Source organism: Macaca nemestrina, chromosome 1, assembly GCF_043159975.1.
Source record: "Macaca nemestrina isolate mMacNem1 chromosome 1, mMacNem.hap1, whole genome shotgun sequence".
Taxonomy (NCBI): Eukaryota; Metazoa; Chordata; class Mammalia; order Primates; family Cercopithecidae; genus Macaca; species Macaca nemestrina.
The window spans coordinates 55,529,719-55,546,877 of record NC_092125.1 but is presented as its reverse complement, the minus strand read 5'-3'; the positions used below and the strand labels follow the sequence as shown (position 1 = coordinate 55,546,877).

At 34.0% G+C, this 17,159-nt stretch overlaps 1 protein-coding gene across 11 annotated transcripts in view; it reads left to right on the top strand.

The window, feature by feature from the left end:
- The window catches only part of LOC105484665 (DENN domain containing 1B), a 321,512-nt gene that overhangs the window by 260,565 nt on the left and 43,788 nt on the right, over positions 1–17,159 (top strand). For 8 of the 11 annotated variants that reach the window (XM_011746499.3, XM_011746501.3, XM_011746502.3 and 5 more), the window contains 3 exons: positions 7,719–7,807; positions 8,723–8,939; positions 9,684–15,917. In XM_011746499.3, coding sequence (XP_011744801.2) covers positions 7,719–7,807; positions 8,723–8,939; positions 9,684–10,196 — 819 coding nt within the window. In that variant the 3' untranslated portion in view covers positions 10,197–15,917. Of the gene's footprint in view, positions 1–7,718; positions 7,808–8,722; positions 8,940–9,683; positions 15,918–17,159 lie in introns of those variants that run through there. The other 3 variants (XR_011612369.1, XR_989127.3, XR_011612370.1) reach the window with 3 other exon arrangements.

Sequence of the window (17,159 nt, the reverse complement as noted above, 5' to 3'; positions counted from 1 at the left end):
ATTTTGTTTTCTGATGATGTATTTTACATCCAAACAAAAATGTGCCCTTGTTTTGTGTAGTACTACCTTTCAAGGAGAGTTACTAATTTGCACAGCCTCAACATGACTAGTGAAATAACCAGTGTTAATGTGATAGCTGCAGCAGGTCTGTACAGTTCAGAAACTTCTATATCTTCTTATTAGATCCCAGAATTTACCAGTGTTTACAATATGTAGTTACAGTTATGTTGTTAGCTGACTGAACCTATTTTTTCATTATTTAGGAACATCAACAATTTGACACTATCAGTATTAACAGTAATTTATGTAAGATTTTCATCTATGATCAAAAAGTTTATCAATTATGTTCATACAATGAGGAGTAAAGTTTTTATTTATAACTGCTCTATTATATGTAGTATTTTGACATTTCACCCTATATTTTTTCTTGAGTAAAGGAAACATCTTTTTCATTTCTTTCGTTATGCTTCACAGCATGGAAGGCAGTAGTATGCATGTAATAAGTGCTTAATGGATGTTGAAGTGAAAATATACTAAGAACCGAAAGAAAAATGAGGTACAGCTACTAACTTTCAGGGAATACACAGTAGCAGCTTTCAGTAGGTTCTCAATAAATATTTGTTGGTTAAATGGCTTTCTATTGCTCTTCATTGTCAGGACCTGTAAGTCCAGAGGCTATCCCATGGCTACCCGCCCCTACTAAATTCTCATCTCCCATACTTCCCTGCTGAATCTTTGATTTCCCCCACCTTACTATTATAATCCCCCTTGAATTTAAATTTCCAGCTTTTGTCGTCTTAATGTGTGTCTGCCATCTAGTGATTAAGAGGATAATTGCAAGTCTTAATGGGCCCCTTAAAAAAATCCACAATGCACACCAATAGTTACCTTTCATTCCTTAGTATTTGTCCTGATTGTCCCACCACTGGACATTTGCACATATTGCTACATCTTCCATCATCTAACTAACACCTACTAACTTTTCAGAGCTCAACTCAAATATCTTTCAGGAAAAGACTTCCCTTGACCTCCCACACTAGATCAACTTCCTGAAAGGCTTTCATGGCAATCATAGTTTAGTACAAATTAACTGAAGTCATAATTTTTGTGCTCATTTGTATGACTGTTCAATTTAATTCATGTCTCATTTACTAGAATATAATATCCATGAGGACAAGGAGCCTCTTCTTAGCCATATTGTACCCTAGCATGTAGCCCAATGCCTGGCATAAAGCAGGCATTTCTTTAATCTTTGTTGAATGAATGAATATAATACCCTTCTGTGCCTCATGGACACTAAAAATGTTTATGTCAATCAACTAGTATAGTACTTTATTCTTTATATTTTTCTTATCAGTTCATTAATAGATTCTCAGCAAAAACTACCTACTATGTATAAGGATATTCATTTATTCAGAAAACATTTCTGCCTGCCCTGAAGAATAATTTTACAATAAAAATAAATTTATGACTCATATTTTAATTAGCTCATTAATTAATATGGAAACCCTAATAAAGTGGTATAAAGGACAATCTAAAAAACAGAAACAGTCTAGAGTACTGAAATGTACATGCAGACAGATACAAAACCATAATGTCCACAGTGTAATAATTACATCTTCACTGGACAAAATTTACTTGCATCTCTGTGGACAAGAAACATTTGCGTTACCATCACCCTTTCACAAGTTAATTTCTATCTTTACAGAGCTATAAAATAGAACCCATGAATAGTACAGACCTGTATAGTATCAGAAAATCCTGGAAAAGAATGCTAGACAGCACTCAGCATTCCATTGGGAGGACGGCAATATTTTTTTTTCCCATTTCAAAGTCTTTCACAATTTTTCCAACAGTCTCCCCGCTTGTGTTCATAATAATCTCTAAAATTATTCTTAGTCACAAAAAGAAGGCTGTTCTTACTAGATTTGGCATGACTATTTATATTGGGGCAACTAGAAAGTTAATTAACATTTATGCCTCCTTGAGTTTGCTTTGTAAATCTATAGCCATGCAGTATTGACTAGCTAGGGCTTCAGAATTTGCTTATTTATGTAAATTTTCATAAGAAACCTCAGATTGAGCTTATGTAGTCTCTGCTATTTGCTATCTTGAAGCTAAGCAACTAAGCCTAAGAAACCTTGCCACCATATGGTTTACCTGAAACATCTGTAAATTAGGGTGAGATCCTCTTGAGAGTCTCCAAATTTGCTAAGGTTCCTGGTTTTCTAGAAAAGGGTCTTTCTTACCGCAGTAAGGTTGGACTCTCTCAGGCAGGCAACATGTGAGTTTTCCTGGGAGGGTTCTGTGGGCATTGATTCCATAAATACAACAACCTCTTTGTTCCATTATAATGGATTGTCATTACTGCCACTTCAGGTAAGGCTTTGGTTGTACAATTTGTCTAATTATATCCTGGCAAGACAATTAAAAGACAACGAAAGATGCAGAGCACTACAGAACTTGATTATCCCCACAGGACCTTCTAGACAGCATTCATCATTCCACTGATCAGACACCTCGTGATCATTTTGCTCCTTTCAGAGTCTTTTGCAGTTTTTCTGGAACTAGTATGTACCACACAATGTGCTAGATTCTGAGGGCACGAGAGCTAAATTAGCAAGGCAAGGGGTCTGCCCTCAAAAGCCTACTGTACAGTGGGAGAGAGAACTTTATGGTGTATAAATTAATTGGTGAGCAAAGGAGTGTTTCCTGAATGATAAACTGTTGAGCCAGGGTTTGAAGGATAACTTAAAAAAAATGGGGAGGCTGGGGGGAAGAGCCAGGAAGAAAGAAGTTTTGGTAGCATATCAGCCCACGTGTAGGACAGGCAGAAGACATTGAGAAGTATACAAGAAAAGGAGACGGTTTGGTAGTGTGGAGCAAACATCTCTATGGCAGGTGAAGCCTTCAGAGATTCTGCCATAGCCAGATCCCTCTGTGCAAGGCAAGGAGTATGAGCTTTATCTTGAAAACTGTAAGGGGCCATTGAAGGATATCGTTAAATGGGGGTATAGCATGATTAGGTTTGCCTTTTAAAAAGATCACTCTGTCAGCAATTTACAGACTGTAGCATTCTACAAGACAGAGTAAGAGAGACTCAATATGGGGTAGGCAGTTACTGCATGTTTCAATGAGAATAGATGTGTATAGACAAAGACAGTGCAAAGAAGATAAAGGTAAGAGAAGAGCTTTTCTTGTAGAGGAATCATCATATGCAAAGTCCTGTGCTAGGACAAATATAAGGGATTGAAGAAGGCCATGGTGATGCCCTTGGGTTAGAACAAAGGGAACCCTAGGGCGCAGACCTTGAACTTGCAAGACCTAATGAACGAAAGGCAAGCGAATGTCATTTATTCTTTTTTTTTTTTTCATCAGCAAATAGTTATTGAGAACCTACTGTAAGCTGCTATTCTGTACTTCCCCAAAGTAAGGCAGCAGCCACATTATTCTTGGAATTTCTAGCATCTCTTTAATCCACAAACACCCAGTAAGCACATACTGCATTCATGCTACTGTCTTCCATGCTAGGAAGGCATACAATAGGGTGCAAAGAGCACAAAGAAGTAAGAAATTTGAATCCCACTTACAGAGAGCTCTGAGTGTAGTGGTGCAGGTAGACACATGAGCAGATAACACACTGATATTAATAGTCCATTTGCCAAATGTTTACCAAATATGTGGCCATACAGAGGAATACTTACCAGATAAAGCTTTCCAGAGGCTACACTTGAGCTGGATTTTGAAGGATAAGTCACTATACCCAATTGTGTTAAAAGAATGTATATATTTTTTTATTTTTATTGTGTGAGTTGAGATTATTTTTCTCTCTCATAGTCATTTACATTTCAAGTCCTGTGCAGTTCATATGCATGTTTTTAATAATGATATGTCTGTGATTTGTTAACCTGGATGAAGATGTGCTGTTACTGGCTAGGTATTGGCATCCTTAAGAGTACACAGTATGTTTTCTGCTGTCTAAGCTTACTTACTACCATTTCCCCACAAAAGACCTTTGTTTTTAAGATTGTGACCAGGCCTTTTTGCCCTGTGTTGTATGTTCTGAACATGGGGAAAACTGTCCTTTATTTCCCCTGAAAGCACTGTGCTTCAGAGTTGCAACCCACTAGAACACTATCAACTGCTGAGCTTGTATGGTCCCAGATTATCTCTACTGCTGTTCTTCTCTATCTGAAATGCTGATTACATTATGATTATTTTTCTCCTTAATTTTTTTCTTTTTTTGTGACCTTAACAAAATGATGTAGAAGTCATCAAGCAATTGACATATTCTATCACCTGTTTAGACGTTGTTATTTCTCATATATAAATTGCAGTTCCTGATACAGGTTGATATATATTCAATGGCTATTAATTGGAAGAAGCTTATTTCATATATGTAAATAATTTTAAGTACATGTATAGTAAGTATGGATAACACAAAGGTTAATAGCCAAGGAAAGGAAAACAACATATTAATCAGTTTTACTTCTGTTTCTAATTTTACTTCTAGTGTTAAAACTCATCATAAGATACACTTTAACATCCCTATACAGAAATGGATAGAATGCTTATCTAGCTAGGAAATATGAAACTAAAATTTAAATGTATCTGTGAAGCTTATATGATGTAGATGTTTGATTGTGGAAAAAGCAGTAGCTTCACAAAAAAAATGTTGGACTTAAAAAATAGAGAGAAGCTATGGTACATGCAGACAGCTACAGAATATAAAGGTAACTTTTGTGGAAGAAAATGAACAATGGACTTGCAACACAATAGGGAAAGACACAAGTTCTGTTTTCTGGTTTCTAGTTTTGATAAAATGTGTATCCTTGGGCAAATTATATACTTCTCTGGGAATACCTCCAGATTTATTGTAGAGTCCATTAGACTTAGAGCTGTTTAGTGTCAAAGACTTGACTTAATTTAACTTTGTATTCCCTGTGTATATGTGAGAATGTTTTGCAAAGTACTCTACAAATATAAACACTGTTAAGTATGTATTGTCTAATCTTCCTGTATTAGTTCTTAAGGAGTAGTGATTTTAATTGATAGCAATATAAAGTTTCAGTTTCTTCATAGACATTGTTTGTTTCAGTTTGTTTCTTTTGTAAACAAAAACTTAAATGTAGGACATGCTAGCTGGTATAAAGCCAAGCATATACAGAGCTCAGTGTAATAATAATGGCTTGTCTTCAGAAACAAAGGATTGTATTACATTTTGTGAGTATTGGAGAGAGTAGGTAAAATATGTTTTTCCCACAGAAATATTGCTGTGAGTGGTGGCTTTGTTCTTAGGCTACTCTGCGGATTTCTGTTTAACTCATGTACCTTAAACTTATAGTGGTAAAGTGATAGGCCCCAATTTTAGACAGTTATAGGCCCCAGATAACATTTCTAATCACTGAACTTGTGGGAACCTCACTACACTTTCCAAGTAGGGGTTATAAGAACATATTTTGCTACTCATTCCTTCCTTTCTGCCACTCACAAGCAGTGGCATAGAGGGAGTGGAGTAGGGATCAGTCCTATAGGTTCCATAAATTTGCTTACTCTTTGTGGCTACAATAAAAGAAGATAATTATCTAGACTGGGAACTCAAAATCAGAAGGCAGAAAGTTATTCCTCTCTGGTGTCATGGTTGAAGTCTCCAAATTCAAGTTTACTGTTGTTCATTCAAAAGGATGGTTTGCAGCCATGAGCACCCATAGCACCCAGACTGGAACCTTTAAATGCCATTTCCCATCTAAAGAAATCAGGTTTTTTTAGAAGAAATGGCTGATTCCAGGTTTGATGCAGAAAAATTCTAAGTTGAAGTGAGACATCTTATTGTGCCAAAACCAGGAAGCTTACTAACCACTTCTGAGTTTATGTCAAAGGACACAGGAATCAACTTGAAAGGGCTACCACTGGTAACAGATGGGGTCATTAAAAAACAAACAAAAAAAACCTTTATTTTGAAAATTTCAAACCTATGCAGAAAGAAGGAGAAGCTTATAAAAATCCCCAGGAACCTTTCATGTAGCTTTCACCAATTATCAACTCATGGCCAATCTTATTTCAGTCACAGCCTCACCTATGCTCTTTCTCCACCATTAAATTATTTTGAAATGAATACCCCAAAGCGTATCATTTAATCTGAGACTATTTCAAGATATAGCTCTAAAAGATAAGGACTATTTTAAAAACAATCATGTAATATTTCAAAGATGGAACAATTTGAACATCAAGAAGAAGAATTGTGGTGGGTTGAACAACATTAAGTATCTATTAATAATGGGAATTTAAAAAAAAACGCTCATGACTTGCCTTTGGAGATTGTTAGGACACTAGCTAGGTCATCACTCTGAAAATTGTTAAAAGGAAAGAAATCAAGGATTTGTCCTGCCTTTCCTGTACATTGTATTTTGGAATAGTCAAACAGTTGATAAGGTAAAGCTCTTCTTTATAGAATGCCAGCAAATAAATATAGAAGGAATGCTCTAGAAAAGCATAATTCTTTAGCCCCTAATGAAATAGTGGATTTAGCCAGTGGTTATCATGGAATGCTAAAAACCTTCAAGTCAAAAGTTGATAATGAGATGTATAATGGATGGCTCAATGAATCACACCTGAAGTCATTAATGAAAATTAGTACCACCAAAAATGAGATATTTAAACATTATGTACCTACACATATGATAAAGTAAAAATGCACATATCAATACCCATGTAATATTCTTGCCAAAAACAAAGGAAGATGAAAAAGAAACTGAGGCTAAGTTTCCAGATATAGCTACCAATTTATAGGAAATGAGGACACGATAACATGTTAAAGGGTATGAATGGCTTATAGGAGAGGGAAGGTTGAACTGAGTCCCTTGAAAGAGACCTGAGAAAAATATCTACCAAATACAGCATTAACTTTGTTGGGATTCTGGTCGAAAGAAGCATACTAAAAAATCTGGGGAGAAATAGAGGAATATGAATATGGCCTGAGTAATATAAGATATTAAAGAACAATTATTAACTTGCTAGGTATGATAATGACATTTTGGTTATGTTTTTTAAAAAGTTGTTAAAAATACATAGTGAAGTACTTCAGGTGAATCAATAGGTTGCCTGGGATTTGCTTCAAAAACTTAATGATTCAAAGTGTGACTCCCCAAGATTCAGCAGTACTGACTTTACCTAAGAGCTTGTTAGAAATGCAGAAATTCAGACTCAGAAACACTATAGAACCAGAATCTACACTTTTACATTTTTATAAGTCCCTAAGTGATTTATATGCACATTAAGATTGGAGAAGCACAGCTTTAAAATGCTTGGGGTAGAGGAGAGTGTGGGCCGGGGATAAAAGAAACAAAATTGGCAAATACTGTAATTGTTGAAACTGGGTGATGGGTGCATGGGGGTATGATTGAGTATAAGTCAAGTATTCCTAAATCAGGGCCTGAAAGTCTGTGTGACTGTGCATATGTATTCAATCCAGTGATTTGTGGGGTTTTTTGTATTTTTTTTTAATTGGTTTGAGAAGTTAGTAAGTGTTGAGATAAATATACCTTATTGCTTCCCTTTCTTCCTGTCCCAGTTTGTCAGGTTATTGGGTAATATTCAAAAACCCTGAATGCATATTTCTTGCAAAAGTGTTTCTTATCAAATCACATTGTTTCTTTAAAATTTGCTAAAGAGCCTTATTTTAAACTGCCAATGCCAATTTATTGTCAATCTCTCTCCAGGCACGCTTAAAAAGGCCTCTTAAGAGCCTTGACGGTGCTCTCTATGATGATGATGATGATGATGATGATGATATTGAAAGAGCAAGCAAGTAAGTAATGGATTTTGGTGTCCTATTAAGTGGTATGGCTTAACAGCAGAAGTTTTTGGTAATGAAGGGTATTTTGAAGAGTATGCTCTCCTAGAGCTCAGATGTTGCCCTTTTACAGTGTTCTTCAGCAAAAGGACCTTGCAGTGCTCTGCAATGTTGTGGGGGATATCTTGGGATAGGAAACTAAGATGGACCTTAAATATCTTGTTCTTGGAAAGCAATAATGTCTACAGAGATACCTGGGATAGTGTTAAAGGGGCAATAGAAGCCCATCTAAATTAGGCTCTTACTCATTCTGAAGAAAGGAAGGTTAAATATCAGGAATGGTGATAATAGTCAATAGAAAGAAATGGAATTGAGGGTACAGGAGACAAGTTTATGGTGATATCAGAAGATGAAAACGTAATAAAAAGTGTTAAAAATTAATTTTAATATAAGGGAAATATATGTTTAGCTTTTTGCAATTGATACATGACAATGACAAAATGAGCATTCTCTTTCTTCGTTAAATATATCTCTGTCTACATAAAGGGATGTGCATTCTCCTCTAAAATAAGTGAATAAATAAAGGAAAACCGTATTAAATATGGAAAGTGAATTTAGGCTATAGCAAACTTTCCAAGTAGTTCAATCTAATATTCCTGAAGTTAGGGTCCCAAATTCCACAGAATTAAACTGTGAAAAGCCCTACTTCTACTTTCAGTTTCATAAGGTACTGTAAACTTTTTACTTGTTCTTAATGCATGTATAAAATATTTCCATATTTGAATTGGTATACATATCACTATAAAGAATTTGGTCATGAACCAATTATTGATTTTGTTAACTCATTAATGTAATGTAATTGGTGAGAGATTACTTACATGCATTAAATATGGTTATTTATCTACTACTGTGTGTTTTATTTTTCTTCAGGTTATCTTCTGAAGATGGTGAAGAAGCTTCTGCTTATCTTTATGAGAGTGATGACTCTGTTGAAACAAGAGTGAAGACTCCTTACTCAGGTGAAATGGACTTACTAGGAGAGATTCTTGATACATTGAGCACACACAGCTCAGATCAGGGGAAGCTGGCAGCTGCAAAGAGCTTGGATTTCTTTAGATCAATGGATGACATTGATTATAAACCTACGGTTAGTAGATTTTTTTAACTTGTAAAATTAGAAGAAAATATTCTTGCCTTTGCTGTCATTCTGGATCTTATAATCTTTGTTGGTAGAAGCATTTAGCCTCTAAATAGGTAAGGGTCAAAACTTCAAAAATTTGATAAAATTTAATCACTAGAAATTATTTCTATTAATAAAATTCTAGTATTTTCCCTTTCATTTATCTAGTTCTGGTGGTTATTGTCATAATTATTTTGTCAAGCAATAATGTTTTCTTGCTAATTTTATACTTGTCTCTGGGGAATTTTTTAAATGTGAAATGTTTTCACTTTTTCCCTATATTTCCTGAGTTTTCAAAAAAATTCACTAAATGTATTCATTCAAATCATTTTTTCTTACCCAAAAATGAACATGATTTTATTTTTTAACATTGTTTTATGCAAATTCAACTGAATGCTATAAAAACAGCAGAGATAGAAGTATGAGTAATGACACTCCTGTTCTTATTGTAAGTGACTTCAGAACTTGGCATTAATTATATAATCTAGTTTGAATTTGATAGGTGACAGCTGCAAGGCAATGGAAACCAAAGTCCATTCCATTTCATCCCTGTTAATAGAGCCATTTGGAAGTGTGTAAAATTAACTCTCAATGCTGTATTTTCTCTGAGAGGAACTTAACGCTATTAACATTTATTTCAAAATGAGAAAAAAAGTACTAAATTAATGCTTATTAAAAGTTTTCTGAATTTGTTGTTTCTTCTTTTTTCAGAATAAATCTAATGCTCCTAGTGAGAATAACCTGGCTTTCCTCTGCAGTGGTTCTGGTGACCAAGCAGAGTGGAATCTTGGGCAAGATGATAGTGCCCTCCATGGCAAACACCTCCCTCCATCTCCCAGGAAGCGGGTTTCCTCTAGTGGTTTGACAGATTCTCTGTTTATCCTGAAAGAAGAAAACAGTGACAGGCACCTCAGTGCTGACAATGTGAGTGACCCTGCTTCAGGATTGGATTTCCAACTCACTTCCCCTGAAGTTTCCCAGACTGATAAAGGAAAAGCAGAAAACAGGGAAACACTAACCCAGATTTCAGATGATCTGTTTATACCTGGTCTTGGGCGGCATTCATCAACTTTTGTTCCTTGGGAGAAAGAAGGGAAAGAAGCCAAAGAGACTTCAGAAGATATTGGACTGCTCCATGAAGTAGTATCATTATGTCATATGACATCTGACTTCCAACAAAGCTTGAACATTTCAGACAAAAACACAAATGGAAACCAAGCTTAAATCTTGCATCCAAGCTTCTATGGAGACATTTTGAGATTCAATGCAATCTGCATCATAAACAGAATTATTTGTAGGAATGGCAACTCTTACTATTTAATTTTTTTTTTTTTTTTTGCATTTGGAACACTTTCCTCACCTGTTCATTTTGAGGATATATGAAATGCATTGATTTTTAAATATAAAGCGAATTCTACTGTGCTTTTAAATCAGGTACTAGTGTGTATGTATGTTAAAAGTATGTATTGAACGTAAGATTTCCCAGTGTTTGGTGCTTAATGCCGTTCATTTTATTTAAACTAAGTATGCATATATAACCCATGCACATAACCAGTAGCTACTATACTAATCTGGTTGAGCATGAACTGCTCAAGATATCAAAACTTATCAAAACTAGCCTGAAACTGATGAAACTGTTAACCCACTAATTGCCTTAATCTTAAAGCTGTATTAAGCATACTTAAATAATGTATGAAAGTATATGTAAAGTTTGAAAGATAAGTTATTAGTGTTCTGCAGAGCAATAATGCCTTTTTCTGTTCATCAAATCAAGGTCAAAATTCATCTTTTCAAGATTAAAAAGCTCTTATGGAAATACTTATTTTGCTTATAAAAGCACTGTAGCTGTGTTTTCCAATAAGTATAAAAGTATACATTTACCTTTCATTCAGTGAAATATAGGAAGTACTGAATTTCAATGTGAAGTTAATGACTTCTGTTTACAAATGAGACACTCTAACAAGTTCTCACAGTCTCTGTATGCCTTTGCTATTTAGGGGCCCACCCCAAGAAAGCCAAATACAACATAAACTGTCCTGACCAAAAAAAAAAAAAAAACTTTTTTAACTAATAATTCTCTATCAAAATGCTTCATATCATCATCTCAAATTTAGTTTTTAAAATAATTGACTTGGTACTTTAGAAGTTTTAGATTTACAGAAAAATTACAAAGATAGTACAGAGAGTTCCCATCTACCCCTGTTATTAACATCTTACGTTACTATGGTACATTTGCCCCAATTAATGAACCAATATTGATAGTCCATACTTTATTCAAATTTTCTTAGTTTTCTCCTAATATCTATTTTCCACATCAAGATCTTATTCAGAATTCCACATTATATTGAGTTGGAATGTCTCCTTAGGCTCCTCTTGCCTGTGACAGTTTCTTAGACTTTGCTTATTTTTGATAACATTGACAGCTTTCAAGAGTACTGTCAGATAAATTGTAGCTTGCTCCTCTCTTGGAGTTTATTGGATATTTTTTTCATGATTAGACTGGGATTATGGGTTTTGAGGAGATGATCACAGAAGTAAAGTGCCATTTTCATCAGGTCATATCAAGGATATGTACTGTCCACATGATGTGTGAATGCTGACTCGGAGCTTGATAACCTGGCTGAGGTGGTAGCGTTTGTCACTCTAAAGTTCTTCCTGCCCTTTCCATGCTGTCGTTTTTGAAGGAAGTCACTACATGCAGGAGTGAGGAGTCATAATTCCCCTTCTTTAGGGCAGAGAAGTATCTACATAAATTATTGGGAATTCTGTATAGAAAATTTGTTTCTTCTTTCTCAGATTCACTGTTGAGCTTTGGAATTCGTCTGAGAAGGAATCATGTACTGATGACTTCATGATAGACTGGATTAACAGGTAGAATCAGGGAAAAAAGCAGTGACAGTATGGTTAAATTGTTATTAGCATTTTCAGTATATCCACTCTGTACCTGATTTTTTTTACATTTCTTTTTAGAAAATATGTTCAAGAAATCATTACAACATTACAAAAATAAAATACTTTCAAGAAACCATTAAAGAACCCCAATAAGACTATATTCTAAATATTTATTGAAAGAATATAATTTCAGTTAAAATCCAAGAAGAGGGTTTGAAATAATTTAAAGAAAATGACCAAGTTTCTTTAAAACCTATGTTTCAAAATCTAAATGGATATGTGTTATTTGGGACACTTATTCATTATGAATAAGAAGACAAGTCTTGTTTCCCTTATAAATATGGACTGTATACATTAAGGAAAACAATGTTTAATCCTTATTTTTTAATACAGAAGGCTCAAGGTTCTTGTCAAATGTTGCCTTTATAAGCTTATTACAAAATTATAACTTACTTTACTGAGGTTTATAATGGAAGAAGTCCATATAGCAAAAGAGCTGTTTTAAATCAAGGAAAGAAGGTTACTCTGGTTGTTAATCTGCTTGGAAAATATTCCTTCATAATTTGTGAAAAGAATGCAAATCAGCCTTTTAATATGGATTTTGAAATGAGGTACAGTTTCTTGTTTTGTTTTTTCAGAACTCAGTCTGAAGAATAAGTGTAGCATAGGTCAAACTTGGTTTTTAGTCCATTTGCTTAATCGACATCATGGCTTCAGAAATCCAAATTTTGTGCTACTTTTCAGCCACCTTTCAAGGTGTTTGGTTATAATACTGTGTTGTTTTGAGGATATTTAGCCACTCATAAATAATTGTCTCAAGGTATTTAAAAGTGATTCGTGCCTTATTTTGATGCAAAATTAGTGGTTTTATTCTGTTTTAAAAGCAAAAGCAGAAAAAAAATTCTGCATGTTATTCTTAAAATTATCCAGAATAATACTACCAAATATTTGTATTTCAAACCAGTTCAAAGTCTGCTCTTAAACTTAGACTTCCTAGTATTATGGTGGATATAGTGAGAATGAAGTTAAATTGGGGTGAGTTCCAAAATAAAGGAAAGTGTTATCTTATATTCTACAGTGCCCATATTTTCTATAGTAACTAAACCAAATATTTGTAAGCTCCTCTGCTTTTTGAAATTATTTTTCAAAGAAGCAACACCTGTTATATAACAGAATTGTATAAACTAAAAAGACTTCTGGCGTTAGTACATAGTCTTTATCTGGCCTGTAATAGAGTCATGGTTCTTTCTGAATCCCACTCTCACTTTTTTCTTTTTACCCTTACATATTGCATCCGTAATATTTCAGGGGTATAGAGAAATAGTCTTGGAATTTAGGAGCTGTTTTTTTTAAGTGAAAATATTACTAAGTGGTATATTTTGATGATTATCTACTTTAGCATGTCTTAGAAAAGCAGCAAAATATAGCATGATTGTTTTTTCAGTTAATTAAAATTCATTAATAACATGTTCATTTAAAAACTATTCATTGCTTTTTGTACCAGTCATATGCAGGGTACAGTAACTGAGGATGTGGGGAATAAAATAACTGACATAGCCCCTGCTCTGAAGGAATAAATTAAAAGGAAAAGGAATTGCAAATTTGTATTAAAATAATGATAATAATGTGCTTTGCCTGGAAGTTATTAGCTGAGATTCTAACATACACATACAAAGTATTTAAAACAAAACAAAACAAAACAAAAACAAAAAAAAACTAGCTGCTTAATTTAAAGCATGCTCTAAGTATGAACCATAGTATCATTTCTAATTTCATTAACTTTCTCAATTATTATGCTAAGTATATTATGCTGCTAAGATACCCACATTTAAAGGGCAGATTCAGAGACTCCTTTAGAAACTGAGTGTCTTTGTTTATCTTATTATCAGATAACCAGGCAGCACAGGGCTCTCTATAGTGGAATGATGCTCCTTTTCAATACTTAGAGCCACTGTACTCAGTTTAGGAGTAACTGCAGGTGTGGATGCATGTTAATGGGAATCCAATTTTTACTATTTTTATATTAATAACAGCATTCTGTAGAAAAAGTCCCTCCCTTCTAAATAAAAACTGTGTGTGACTGCTGTTACTAGTGCTATTCTATGCGAATATCCTAATAATAGGATTCAGGAATTCTAATGAATTGTTTCTTAATTAAGGTGAAGAAGTAGACTCCTGATCAAGAGAACACTGTGAAATGTCTCATAATCAATAGACCTTCATTCTCTGGTAGAAAATGTGGATTTTCAGGAAAAGATTGATTATTTTCATGAATAAATTTTCTTATACAAATTCCATTTTGTTTGGCATAAAAGACCCTGAATCTTAAGATATTTGTAAATCAGAATATTTAAGAATGTGAAATGAATCCTCAAATCTAGTTTCCTCCAAAGCACTTCTTAATGTAGGAAATAGTTTTTGCAAACCCTATGTCAGTACTAATGTCTTTCCTGAGTCAAGCCCAGTAATATTGTCAGTGAATGTTTCTTAAACCTTATTTAAGAAGAGGCAGAGTGGTTTTGAGCAAGCCAGTTAACATGATTTGATGAAGAAATAAGGAATTATGTACATTTAGACAGAAGAATATTTTATTTTGAAAATAATAGGATTTTGTGCAATAATTTTTCTTGCATAATTTAGTTCATATAAATATGTACATCTGTTTTTCTGGCAGATGCCTTAAGGTCATGTTTTTTGGTATTTGAGTAAATCTGTATGTAGTGATGTTCTCATTGATTTTAGAAAAAATATATTCTTTATATTGTTGCCAGGAGAAATGTTTTTGTTTATTTAAAATTATTATGGATATTATGTTATTGTATCATAACTAACTGCCTCAGCAACAATAAATATGCAATAAGAAAATCCTGTACCTTAGATTAGATTGACAATACTGTTACTTTAAAAGAAATATATACGGTACAAATTGCTGATTCTACGTGTATACATTTAACAGATACTCAGTTCTGTATCACCTAAATCAAAATGGCATTTGTATGCTGATGACCACATATGTGGATTGTAGTATCCTTTGTGATGCATCTTTGATAAGATTTATAAAGGGCATTGCCAATACTTTTTGACTGTGTAAATTAAGTTAATTTTTTGTATGATGTACAGTTTGTTTAACCTTAGAGCTTCTATAGATTTCTACTTTTATTATACTTGAATGAGGCAGAAAAGCACTGTGGAAAATCTGTAGCTCTGGATGCAACATGCAAACATACCAAAAAATAATAATAATAAAGCAAGGTACTGAAGAGCAATGTTAACAGAATGCTTTATATCCAGAATGCTATGTTTTTTTCAAGCCACATTTTAGTTGAATGGAGTAAAGTTATACAATCTTTTATTTTAAAATGTTGGAAAGTCACAAATGATTACCTCTTTGATATGATGAACCTATAAATCTATTCATCTTTGTTATTTCATTTCTCAAATGTGAGCCTTGTTGAGGTCCATTATCAAATCTAGGCTTTGGTTGATTATATGATGTTTAGGACAAGGCAGAATTTAAAAACTGTGCATGTTTAGTGCATCACATGTCAAGTCACCATCCTTCCGACAGTGTAACTTCCATAAGGTTATTTTGAGAACTATTTAATAATTATATTGAAAAACTGGATTTCTTGAGTCTGTTATAGTTTGGTACTTATAGCAGTGCCTAAAACAGCAACAAATATGAACTGCATGAGTCCTACAACTTAAAAAGTCAGAGGAGGGGTTGAAAATGGAACTTTTTCAAAGTTTATTTCTCTTGCGTTAGATGAAGAACTATTTAAAGGGACTGAAAACCCTGAGCTTTTTCCTTGTCTTGGTAGCAGATATCTGTAAAAACCTACCCAGAATTGTGATTTACTTCATTGTTCTTGCATCCTTGAGGCTACAGTATAAATCATCTCCAAACTTGACTACTATTGGGAAGATGTGTATAAAAGCACCACTTTGGGAATTTTTAAAAAATATGCAAAAATAAATATTGAATAAAATCTACATTACCATAAAGCACCCAACAATGCAGTTCTAAAATAAAATTGGTCACAATTAAACTTAGCATGGTGATGACTCTTCTTTTATAATTGCCCAGTTATCCCCCAATAGTGTTCTAGCTAGACTGCTGTGAGAACCCTAATACCTGTATCTCCAAGCTTTGCAACTGCTGCAGTGTAAATTTAAGCCTACATCTTTCTGACAGGCCTACCTGAGAGGTATACTTTGTTTATTCTTATGTTTTGTCAATGGATTTTATTAGGTTCTAAAGTCATAGGAGAATTGTTAAGTAGTTATAATGTCACTAGGAATATAAGAGTTGTACTGTCCAAGTCAAACAACTGTGTTTATTGACCCCCACTTAAGGTTTAAGGACAGATGAAATGTAGTCATGTATAAATGAACAATGCTTCAGGGGCCAGAAAGATGAGCTTCTCATCCAAGAACTCTGATGGTTTCACCTAAAGCAAAGGTCAAATTCCTATTGAAATAAGCACAACGTTTCCCTTTTGGTGCAGAATATCTGGGAATAACATGCTAAACCTTTATTATTTATATAGAAGAAGCAAAAGCCTGACAATAAGAAAAGAAATATTATCCATGCAAGCCAAGGGTTCGGCTATTTTTTGTTGATTTTGATTATGAAAACTTTGCCTGCTACAATCACAGGGATTATTAGTATCATTACCTTCAGTGTCTCTGTATGAGAGGCCTGGTCACATCTTCATTTTATAGATGCAGAAAAAAAATCTCAGCTTGTGTTTACATATAAATAAAATACCCTACTTAGAGTATTATTATAGTAGTGGGTCTGGGAATTTCCTAGAAGTAAAAATGAGTTATTACATATGCATACAATTTTGTACATATGTGGAAAATAGTGCATCAATAATACAAAAATAAGATTCTGTTGTGGAAGGTTCCAGATGAATAAGAATTATTTCTCTAAAATAAGTGTCTTCTTTGAATTATTCAATATTTATTGAAAAACTTCTATGTATGTAGCAGCTGCAATATAGTTTGAAGGACAGAAAATATTTCCAAGTATCTAATTTACTTTGAATTCATGGTGGTTTGCTGTGTACAACTGCTTTAGTTTGGATTTGTGTCCCTGCCCAAGTCTCATGTCTAATTGTAATCCTCATTGTTGGAGGAGAGGCCTGGTGGGAAGTGATTGGATCATGGGGTCGGATTTCCCCCTTGCTGTTCTTGTGATGTTGAGAGAGTTCTCATGAGATTTGGTTGTTTAAAAGTGTATAGCACCTCCCACTTCTCTCTTCCTCCTTCTGGTCATGTAAGACGTGC